Source organism: Canis aureus, unplaced genomic scaffold (assembly GCF_053574225.1).
Source record: "Canis aureus isolate CA01 unplaced genomic scaffold, VMU_Caureus_v.1.0 ptg000132l_RagTag, whole genome shotgun sequence".
Taxonomy (NCBI): domain Eukaryota; kingdom Metazoa; phylum Chordata; class Mammalia; order Carnivora; family Canidae; genus Canis; species Canis aureus.
Window position 1 is genome coordinate 355012 of NW_027554443.1, and position 12266 is coordinate 367277.

Consider the following 12266-nt stretch of genomic DNA (forward strand, 5'->3'; position numbering starts at 1 on the left):
TATCTTTCCAAACAGCTTTAGTAGAATAGGCATGGTTTCTTCTTTAAACGTTTGATAGGATTCCCCTGGGAAGCCATCTGGCCCTGGACCTTTGTGTCTTGGGAGGTTTTTGATGACTGCTTCAATTTCCTCCCTGGTTATTGGCCTGTTCAGGTTTTCTGTTTCTTCCTGTTCCAGTTTTGGTAGTTTGTGGCTTTCCAGGAATGCGTCCATTTCTTCTAGATTGCCTAATTTTTTGGCTCCGTTCTCTTTTTGATATGTCTGGCCAGGGGTTTATCGATCTTATTAATTCTGTCAAAGAACCAGCTCCTGACTTCATTGATGTGTTCTACTGTTCCTTTGGTTTCTATTTCATTGATTTCTGCTCTGATCTTTACGAATTTTCTTCTCCTGCTGGTTTTAGGCTTTAATATTCTGTTCTTTTCCAGCTCGTTTAGGTGTAGGGTTAGGTTGTGTATTTAGGACCTTTCTCATTTCTTGAGAAAGGCTTGCATTGCTATATACTATCCTCTTTCGATGACCTTTGCTGCATCCCAAATGTTTTGAGCAGTTGTGTTTCCATTTTCATTTGTTTCTATGAGGTTTTAAAATGTGCCTTAGTGCCCCAGTTGGATTCTTTAATCTCTGTGTATTTGAATTCTTTCCAAATTTCCTGTCAAGATTGAGTTCCAGTTTCAAAGCATTGTGGTCTGAAAGTATGCAGGGAATGATCCCAGTCTTTTGGTACCAGTTGAGAGCTGATTTGTGACTGAGTATGTGATCTGTTGTGCAGAATGTTTGTTCCATGTGCACCCGAGAAGAATGTGTATTCTGTTGTCATAGGATGGAGTGCTCTGAAGTTATCTGTGAAGTCCATTTTGTGCAATGTGTCATTCAGAGCCCTTGCGTCCTAGTGGATCATCTGCTTAGATGATCTGGCCATTACAGTAGTGTTGTGTTAAAGTACTTACTATTATTATATGACTATCCATGTGTTCCTTTATTTTTGTTATTAATTGCTTTATAAGGTGGCCTGGGTGGCTCGGTCGGTTAAGGCTCTGCCTTTGGCTTAGGTCATGTTCTCAAGGTCCTGGGATCAAGCCCTGATCAGTCTGCCTGCTCAGTGGGGAGTCTGCTTCTCTCTTTCTTGCTGCCACTGCCTGTGTTCTCTCTGTGTGTGTGTGTGTGTCAAATAAATAAATAAATGAAATCTTAACAGAAAGTTGGTTTATATAGTTGGCTGCTCCCACTTTAGACACATTAAAACTTATAATTGTCCAATTTTAGTTTTGGATAGACCCTTTAATTATGGCATAGTGAGTTTCTTCATCTTTTGTTGTTGTTGTTTCTTCTCTTAATACAGTCTTTGGTTTAAAATCCAATTTGTGGGATGACCAGGTGGCTCAGTGGTTGAGCATCTGCCTTCGGCTCAGGTCATGATCTAGTCCCACATCAGGCTCCCCGCACGGAGCCTGCTTCTCCTGCTGCCTGTGCCTCTGCCTTTCGCTCTCTGTGTGTCTCTCATGAATAAATAAAATCTTAAAAAAAATCCAATTTGTTTGATATAAATATTGCCACTCCAGTTTTTTTTCATGTCCTTTAATATGATAAATGGTTTTCCACTCCCTCACCTTCAATGTGAAGTTGTCTTTGTGTCTAAAATGAGTCTCTTTCAGATAGCATATCAATGGGTCTTGCTTTTTTTTTATCTACTGTGATACCCTGTGTGTTTTGGTTGGGGCATTTGACTTGTTTCCATTCAGAGAAAGGATTGAAAGATATGAATGTAGTGCCATTGTATTATGTGTAAAGTCCGTGTTCTGGTCTGTGTTACTTTTGGGCTCTCTGTTTGCTTAAAGTTTCCCCTTTACCACTTCTTGCAAAGCTGTTTTAAGGATCACAAATTCTTTTAGTTTCAGTTTGTGCTGGAAGCTTTTTATCTCCCCTTGTATTTTGAATGAAAGCCTTGCTGGATAAAATTCTTGGCTGTAGACTCTTCTCCTTGAGCACCCTGAGTATATCATGCCAGCTCTCTCTGGCCTGCTAGGTCTCTTTGGATAGATCCGCTGCCAGTTGAATATTTCTCTCCTTCTTGGTTCAGGGCCTCGTGTTCCAAGCTGCTTTCAGGATTTTCTCTTTGGGTCTGAAATTTGCAAGCTTGGCTATTATATTGGAGATATTGACCTGTTTTTTATTGATTTTGAGGAAGGTTCTCTGTGCCTCCTGGCACTCGAGTGCCTGTTTCTTTCCCCAGATGAGGGAAGATCTCTGCTATAATTTGCTCAAATATGCCTTCTGCCCCCTCCTTCCCCTCTTTTTCTGGGATCCCCATTATTCTAACATTGTTTTGCTGTGTGGTACGACTCATCTCTCAAATTCTCCTGTCATAGTCCAGTGGTTGTTTCTCTCACTTTTCCTCAGCTTGTTTATTCTCCATTGTTTTGTCTTCTATATCACTACTTCTCTGTGAAGCCTCATTTATCCTAGCAGTTAGAACCTTCATTTTTGATTGCATCTCACTAAGATTAGCCTTTTTTATCTCAACTTGATTAGATATCAGTTGTTTTATTTCTCCAGAAAGGCATTCTCTAATGTCCTCTGTGTGTCTTTTAAGCCCAGCTATTATCTTGATGGTCATTCTTCTGAACTCTCGCTCCAGCCTCTTCCTTCTATCCATGCTGATTAGGTTTCGGGCAGTCAGTACTACCTCTTGTTCTCTTTGTGGCGGTGAGTTTTTCCATCTTGTCATTCTGTCCAGAGAAGAAGAGATGAGTGAGAGAACAGAATAGAAAAATATCAAGAATGACCCCAGATAAATACATGCTAAACAAATCAGAAGAGACCCGAAGCCAATTTAAAGGTTAACAAAGGAGATAATAGAATTAGAGAGATCAAGAGAGCAGAGCAGTACACCGATACTATGTGAATTTTGGTCTTTTTGTTAGGAAATTGCACCCCCAAATGGTTAAGAGGAAACCTTGTATATATACAAAAATAAAATTAAATACAAGGAAAGTCTAGAATGTAAGTGTAAAAATGGAAATTAAAAGTCAAAATAAAAAGGATATTATCAGCCAGTTGAACAGAACAGAGCAATATACTATATCGTAAGTTTATTTTGGTCTGTTTGTTAGAAGAAACTACATCCCAAAATTGTAAAGAATGAAAAACTTCATTATATGCAAAAATAAAATTAAATGCAATGAAAGGATAGAATGTAACTGTAAATATGAAAATTAAGATAGATTTTAAAAATATTATAATCAGACAGATGAAGAGAATAGAGCAGTATAGTAGATTCTGGTTGTATTTTAGTCTATTTCTTAGAAGGAACTACTTCCCGAAATGGTACAGAAAGAAAAACTTCAATATATACAGGAATAATATTAAGAGCAATGAAAGGATTGAATGCAAGTGTAAAAAGTTAAATTGTAAGAGTTGATAAATGAAGAAATTGGTTGAAAGCAAAAAGAAAATTAAAATAGAAAGACTAAGGAGTCATGAGAAATAGCCATGAGTTCTGTATACTGTTTGCCCCTAGCACTAGAGTTCTGCAGCTCTGTATGATGAGTAAAGTTGGTCTTAGCAGGATGTTGTTGCTGACCTCCTGAGGGAAAGGCCTGTTGCACTGATTCTTAGGTGTCTTTGCTTAGGGTGGGATTGCACCACCCTTGCCAGGGGGCCAGGCCAGGTAAGCAGCTCCAGATTGCTCTCTGTGGCTTTTGTTCCCTGAAGGCTTTCTGGGCAGCTTTAGAGGATGAGAATGAAAATGGTGGCCTCCTAATTTCCAGCCCTGGAATTGAAAGATCTCACTCCCTACTGTGTCTCCCTGGTTTCTGTCTGCACTCTGTATTCACCCAGCCTGTGACCAAGCATTTTTATCTCAAGCACAGACCCCCTTTCGATTTTCCAAACCTTGCAGACCCCTGTAGCCCCCATTCACACTGTGCCTCCGGGGGGAAGGAGGAGGTCTTGCCCAGTTTTTCCTGCTTGGAAAGTGGTCACCTGACTGTTCCTCGGTTTGGGGTTTATGGCAACACTGAGCTGAATGCCCACTCCTGGGCTCACTGATTGCAACTGGCTTCCCCGCTCAAACGCCTTGGCAACTGCCATACTCAGGCGCCGCCCCCATTCCTTCTGTGACCCCGCCCCCCCAGGGATCCTGAGACCACACTGTCCGTCCCACTTAGGATGCTGCACCCCGTTGCCACCTGAGCATCTTTCAGACAGGGATGTCCTCACTGGAACAGACCTCTTAAAAGTTCTGGTTGTGCACTCTGCTGCTATATCACTTTCCAGGACTTGCCTTCTGGCTTCCAGAGGTTCCCTGCCCCCCTGGTTTAATCTTCTGATATATGCCTCTGATTCATTTCTCCACACCTCCTACCTTGCAGAAAGCGGTCGCTGTTCTATTTGTAGAATTGCAACAATTCTTTTCTTGGATCTCTGTCTGAGTCCACAGGTGTTCAGAATGATTTGATACCTATGTAGCTGAATCCCAGACGCCAGACAAAACTAGGGTCTCCTACTCCTCCACCATCGTCCTCTTCTTCCAGAAATTCTGTATATTCGATTGATCAATATTAATTGTACTTTTTATTAGAATCCTCTAAACAGCATTATAGGTTTCTTCTCAGTTATCCAGATTAAAATAAGTAGGGATTTATTTTATTTATGTGATTATCTTTCTATTTAAGCAAATTGTAGCTTTTACTTTCTAAAAGTATCATTTCCAGACCACGTTTCATAAGCAAAATAAAATTCCTACAATAATGTCTCTTGTTTAACTTGAACATTGTAAGTAACGTTTAACTTATTTCAGATGCAGCAGATGTTGGAAGACAGTATAATCAGAGAACTAAAAGAAGGTATGTTGCCAAATTTACAAATTTAGATGGTCATTAATTTCTGAAATAAACCACAAATAGTAACTGGCATCCCTTCCCCTTGTTAAAATTTGTCTAGATATATCTAATAAAAAATGTAAAACATAAACATAATGAATAAGAGACTTATTCCTCATTTGGTCATCGTGTTTCATACCTTTTTTAAAAACCTGCAGCCTGTATGCCTGTTAGCACTTTTGGCTGTAATCTTCCTTCACTTGTGCCATCGCTATGGAACTGTCAATCTGAAAATGTGGGCGTTCTCAAATTCTTGTTTCTGCTAGTGATAGAAGACCAAACAGACCAGACTTGTCTTAGTAATACTTAGTTAAGCAATTATGTAGTTCATATAGCTGTCCCTTGACAGGTGACATTTCAATCTCCAGCCACTGGTTTTGCCATTGGGTAAAATTCCGGGTTTCTTAGCATGGAATATAAGCACCCAAATCAATTTGGTTCTTGCCACATTGGTGAGCCTTCTCTGTCGCCATTACCCTACTCTGCTGCTTTGAAGAGAGTAATCTTTCAGGTATCAGCCTTCCTATTCCCTCCACCGAAAAGCAGACAATATTGATAGAAAACCAGGATGTCCCTTCTGTGTGTTCTTATAATGTCTTGTTTTAAACCTGCCATGATATATTTGACTCTAGATATTGCCTGTTAGATTTTTCAGTTGATAGTATATGATTGTTCAGGGGTGGACTGTGCCATCAGCTTGCAATCTCTTTTTTTTTTTAATTTTTTTTTAATTTTTATTTATTTATGATAGTCACAGAGAGAGAGAGAGAGAGAGAGAGAGGCAGAGACATAGGCAGAGGGAGAAGCAGGCTCCATGCACCGGGAGCCTGATGTGGGATTCGATCCTGGGTCTCCAGGATCGCGCCCTGGGCCAAAGGCAGGCGCCAAACCGCTGCGCCATCCAGGGATCCCGCAATCTCATCTTATAATGAGAAAACCAGAAGCTCTAGTGTTTATCCACAGTAGTAATTAATTCAATGGGCAATCGTGAGCAAACTTGATTTAATAGTAATCTTGTATTTTATATTGTAGTTATATGTAGATATTTTTCATCCTTTTAACACTCAGAAGATTCCAACTTTTTTTTTACTAACTTCTAGTTAACTACAAAGTATTTCAGATAAAGAATATTATTCTTTCTCTTTTTCAGTTGCTCATGATTGAGAATCAGGATTCTGTAGATCTTCTCCTTTAGGACCTACTGACGAATCAAATGTAAATCAAGATCTAGTACTGCAAGCATCACGAGAATATGTAGAGATTTTGAATAGAAAGTATATGATCTGAAAGATATATAGTAAAAGTTTATTACCTAGATGTTTAATATAACATTTTAATTGTTTCCCAGTAAATATCTGATGTACAAAAAATCTTTATTAAAGGAAATTTTGTTATATCGTGTGTAATGAAGGTTTATATATTATTTTAAGCTATGTTTCTTGGCATCTGATTAAATTTAAGCATATTTTCTACATGGAAACCAGCATTATTGAGTTTTACAGGCTCCAATCTGCCCAAGTAGATCGGACCAAGTTGTTGATAATGTTTTGGGGCTGGTAATTGGTAGTTTTTTTTTTTTTTTGTATTTTCTATGTTTTATTACTAGACATATGGATTTAGACACACATCATTTTGATATACTGCTGCTAAAGCTATCACCAATGTTTGTATGTATTTCAATTTTTATAGTGCCATAAACCCTGTGTATAATTTCAATTTTAAATACTTATTATTCATAGTTCTTTCCTCATGGTGAAAAAGATTTGCCTAAGGCTTTTTATCTTTTCTTTTTTTTTAATTTACTTTTTGAGAAGAGTCTTAAAATTAGAGAAAAGAAAAAATAGAGAAAACGACCTTTTCCCTCCAGAATGGTTTGAAAGTAAATTGTTAATTTATGCCCAATTCCTGTGGCCCCTATATCCTGCAAGTCAGTACATTCCACATAGCTACCGTACAACCCTGCCAATCAGAAAATCAACACTAATACAATTGTCCCTTGAATAATGTGGAGCTTAGGGGGGCACTGATCCTCTGTGTGAAAATCTGTGAACTTTTGACTCCCCAGGCACTTAACTACTACTAATCTACTGTTGACCAGAATATTGTACCAAAACAGTCAATTAACCTATTTTTTGTGTGTTATATGTATTCCATTCTATATTCTCCTTATAAAGTAAGCTAGAGAAAAATGTTATTAAGAAAAATCAGAAGAGGGTAGCCCGGGTGGCTCAGCGGTTTAGCGCCGCCTTCAGCCCGGGTGTGATCCTGGAGACCCGGGATCAAGTCCCACATCAGGCTCCCTGCATGGAGGCTGCTTCTCCCTCTGCCTGTGTCTCTGCCTCTCTCTCTCTCTCTCTCTCTGCCTCTTATGAATAAATAAATAAAATCTTTTAAAAAAAGATCAGAAGGAAGAGAAAATACATTTACAGTACTGTGTTTTTTAAAAATTGGCATATAAGTACACCCATTCAAACTATGTTAGGTATACATTATGTTTTTAAATTTAAATTCAATTTCCCAACATTTAGAAGGGTCATCGTTTTCAGATAAAGTTTTCGATAATTCATCAGTTGCATGTAACACCAAGTGCTCATCACGTCACATGCCCTCCTTCATGACCATCACTGATTTACCCCATCTCCCCATTCACTTCCCTTTCAGCAACCTTCAGTATGTTTTCTGGAGTTGAGTCTCTCATGGTTTGTCTTCCTCTCTGATTTTTCCCCATTCAGTTTCCCCTCCTTGCACTATTTCTTATATTCCACCTATGAGGGAGACCATATGATCATTGTCTTTCTCCAGTTGACTTGTTTCACTCAGCCTGATACCCTCTAGTTCCATGCCCATTGATGTAAGTGGTAGGTTTTCATCCTTTCTGACGTCTGAGTAATATTCCATTTTGTATGTATATCACATCTTTTTTTTAAAAGAATTCATCTATTTACTCATGAGAGAGAGAGAGAGGCAGAGACACAGGCAGGGGGAGAAGCAGACTCCATGCAGGGAGCCGGACATGGGACTCTTCCCGGATCCCAGGATCATGCCCTGAGCCAAAGGCAGACACTCAACCGCTGAGCCACCCAGGGGTCCCATACCACATCTTCTTTATCCATTCCTCTGTTGAAGGACATCTTGGCTCCTTCCACAGTTTGGGTATTGTGGATATTGCTACCATAAACATTGAGGTGCAGGTGCCCCTTCATTTCACTACATTTGTATCTATGGGGTAAATACCCAGTTGTGCAATTGCTACGTCAACTATCCCCTCTATCATCTAAACCTCATATTCTGGGCAGCCCCGGTGGCGCAGTGGTTTAGCACCGCCTGCAGCTCAAGGTGTGATCCTGGAGACCGGGGATCGAGTCCCACATCAGGCTCCTTTCATAGCATGGAGCCTGCTTCTCCCTCTGTCTGTGTCTCTGCATCTCTCTCTCTCTCTCTCTCTGTGTGTGTGTGTGTGTCTCATGAATAAATAAAATCTTCTAAAAAAATAAAATAAACCTCATATTCTTTTAAAGCTCTGACATTTGTCTGTAGTATCCTTTATAGCAAGGAAGGTCCTATTCAAAACCATGTACTGAACTAAGATGTTGTGTTTCTTAGTCTCTTTCAGTTTAGAACAGTTCCTTAGTCTTTCCATTGATTTTTGTGACTTTTAATCCTTTGAAGAGTTCATTCCAGTAACGTAGAATGTCTTTTCAGTGTGGGTTTTTCTTACGTATCTTATGTTTCCTTATGATAAAATTAAGATTATATTTATATACATATACATATATGTATTTTAGCAAGAGCACAACTGAACTGGTCCTCTACTCTTCTCATTGCATCATATCACGTGACCTACAGTTTTGATTTGTCCCATGGTTGGTGACGTTGATCGCTGGAGTAGTATCTTCAGTTTTCTTCCCCAGAATGTTAACTTTGCACTTTACAATTAGTATTTTATGGAGAAGTACTTTGAGATATATAAAAACCTCCTTTCTGAGATACCCTGTACCAGGCCACTTCTGCAGATGATGTGCCTCACTTACAGGCTCTGAAAACCCATGCTGGGCTGTTCTTTCCCTGTGTGGATGCCTCCTGAACCTTTGAAGTCTGTGATACCTCATCCTAAGTTACTCACCTTTCAGAGATGCTATGTCTTGAGCTCTAAGACTGTTCAGGTGGCACTCCTACATTTATGCCTTCCCAATTCTGTGCCAGGCTCCAATACCTCCCTCTGGGACACCACCGCTCCTTGTTTCTGTTCCTGTGCTTTTGGACTGAAATCTTTGGGAACGGAAAGGATAAAGGGGGAAAGGGCTCCATAGGTCTTTTATAATCAACTTATGAAGCTTTACAATGCAAAGATTTGGATTGGGATTGCATTGAATCTATAAATATTTTGAAGGGAAGAGACATTTATAATACTGAGTTTTCCAAACAATATTTTAATTGCTCTACTCTCAGTGTTTAAAAAAATTTCTTATAAAGATCCTGCAAGATATATTTTAGATTTATTTTCAGTTATTTGATACTTTTGATCCTATTTTAAATTATTTTTAAAAATCAACTTCATTTCCTGTTTATAGATTATAGAAATAAAAATACTTTGCATATTGAGCTTCTATCAGCTCAGCTATCTTTTTTTAAGATTTATTTATTTATGATAGATGTAGAGAGAGAGAGAAAGAGAGAGGCAGAGACACAAGAAGAGGGAGAAGCAGGCTCCATGCCGGGAGCCCAATGCAAGACTTGGGCTTGCAAGATGCTGGGACTCCAGGATCATGCCCTGGGACAAAGGCTGGTGCCAAACCGCTGAGCCACCCAGGGATCCCCAGGATCAGCTATCTTGATAAACTATCTTACTATTTCTCATAGTTCTGGAGTCTAGGAAGTCCAAAATCAAGGCACTGACAGATTAGTGTCCAGTGAGGGTCTGCTTCCTGGTTCTGAGTGCCTGTCTTCCTCCTATGTCTTCATAAGGGACAGGGTCAAGGGAGCTCACTCCAGCCTCCTTTAGAAGGGCACTAATTTCAAATCAGGAGGACTACACCTTCATGACTTAATCACTTACCAAAGGCATCACCTCCAAATATCATCACATTGAACACTAAGACTTAAAACCTGAGTTTGGAGGTGTGGGTATAGAAATATTCAGTGAAGAGCAAGGCTGTTCCTTGTTCTTGGCCATATAGACTTCACAATATGGGTGCTTGCAATATGGTTCACAATAATCTCTTGTGATACTTGTATATCTGTGGCATCAGTTCTTTTATCTCCTATTTTATTTTATTTTATTTTATTTTATTTTATTGAGTTAAAAGTTTTTTCTACTTGAGTATAGTTAACCCGTTACAGTAGTTTCAGGTGTACAGCATAGGCATTCGGTTTCTGTATGCATTATACTATGCTCACCACAAATGTAGCATCCATGGATTTTTTTAAGCCACTTTTAAAATAAAAAGGATTTTACTTAAGAGAGCACAAGGAATTCGGCCTGAGATTTAAAGAGAAAACAGCTGGAATGCTACAGTGAAAAGAGTTTTCACTTCTATCAAAGTAGGAAGACGGAAAAAATAAAAAGCATCCAAGGGGGAGGAGGCCCCGCAAAGAGCCTGGCTCAGACCTGGTGGCAAGTGACCCCAGTACAGGAAAGGCCAGTCCCAGAGATGCAGGTTTACCAATCTTCCCGGAAGGAAAGGCACTTGCAGGGAGTTCGGGCAGGATCCCAGGATGGGCAGGGATGCCCTCAGGCTCCCAGGGGCACTAACAGAGGAACTGCGCCCCAAGGGAGAGGGCGCCACATACTATGGGCCGAGCTCCCTAAAGGGCTGCAGCATGCGCCCGGAGGGGCCAGGAGCGGCTCAGGCGGCGGCTCCGCTTCGAGGGGGCTGCATGGCCCAGGAGCATGATTCCAGCGGCACAGGCCCCAGATCCCAGGGCACCAGGGGAAGCAGCCCAGGATCTGGCACTCCCCCCGGAGACAGGCGGAAGCCGAGAGAACACAGGGCAGTAAGGAGGCTCCTGCTCTGGGTGCAGCCCGCCTGTGGAGCACCCAGGCCCCTTCGGACTGGGAGCTGTGGTAATTACTGCGGGAGCTGACTCCAGGGCTGGAGACCTGGCCGCCACCACTGTTGTTCCTCCTACTGTCACTTTTTACCAGGGACTCAGCAGGGGCCTCATAGGATAAACAGCTCCCACTGAGCCCTGCACCTGGCAGGGGGCTGGGCAGCTCCCCCAGGTGCACACACCTCTGAGAATCAGCATTGCTTGTAGAAGCAGGCCCATGCCCCAGAAGACCAGCTGGAAGGACAGGGAAAGCAAGTTCTTGACCAAAGCAGTGCTGGAAACTAACAGGGGAAGTCGAGGGATTTACAATATATAGAATCAGAGGATACTCCCTCTTGTTTTTTGTTTTCTGTTTCCGCCTCCCCCCCCTTTTTTTTCTCTCTCTATCTTTCTCCTTTTTCCAGTACAACTTGTTTCTGGCCACTCTGCACTGAGAAAAATGACTAGAAGGAAAAATTCACCACAAAGGAAAGAATCAGAAACATCCTCTCTCCCATAGAGTTACAAAGTTTGGAATACAATTCAAATTCAGAAAGCCAATTCAGAAACACAATTCTAAACCTACTGGTGGCTCTAGAAATAAGGATAAGGGATTTAAGATACTTCATGACTGCAGAATTGAGATCTCATCAGCCTGAAATTAAAAATCAATTAAATGAGATGCAATCCAAACTGGAGGTCCTAACAATGAGGGTTAACGAGGTAGAAGAACCAGTGAGTGACATACAAGACAAGTTGATGGCAAGGAAGGAAGCTGAGGAAAAAAGAAAAAAAAAGATCACAAGGAAAGGTTAAGGGAAATAAATGACAGCCTCAGCAGGAAAAAATCTACGTTTAATTGGGGTTCCAGAGGGCACCGACAGAGACAGAGGACCAGAAGGTGTATTTGGACAAATCATAGCTGAGAACTTCCCTTACTTGGGAAGTGAAACAGGCATTCAGATACAGGAGATAGATTACCCCCCCACCCCTGCCCTGGGGAAATGAATAAAAACCACTCAACACCTCGACCTTTAATAGTAAAACTTACAAATTCCAAAGATAAAGAGAAGATCCTTAAAGCAGCAAGAGACAAGAAATCCCTAACGCTTATGAGCAGAAGTATTAGAATAACAACAGAGCTCGCCACAAAGGCCTGGCAGGCCAGAAAGTGCTGGCAGGATAAATTCAGGGTCCTAAATGAGAAGAACCTGCAGCCAAGAATACTCTATCGAGCAGGAGCTCATTCAGAATAGGAGATATAAAGAGCTTCCAAGATAGGCAGAAACTGAAAGAATATGATGAGCACCAAACCAGCTCTGCAAGAAATATTAAGGGGGACTCAGTAAAAGA

General features: G+C 40.8%; 1 protein-coding gene across 2 annotated transcripts in view; it reads left to right on the forward strand.

Moving 5' to 3' along the window:
• The window catches only part of LOC144309641 (ankyrin repeat domain-containing protein 26-like), a 30647-nt gene extending 24370 nt beyond the window's left edge, over positions 1 to 6277 (forward strand). The window contains exons 4-5 of one of the 2 annotated variants that reach the window (XM_077890714.1): positions 4802 to 4847; positions 6034 to 6277. In XM_077890714.1, coding sequence (XP_077746840.1) covers positions 4802 to 4847; positions 6034 to 6047 — 60 coding nt within the window. In that variant the 3' untranslated portion in view covers positions 6048 to 6277. The remainder of the gene's footprint in view (positions 1 to 4801; positions 4848 to 6033) is intronic. The other variant, XM_077890715.1, reaches the window with a different exon arrangement.
• Positions 6278 to 12266: the final 5989 nt, after the last annotated feature.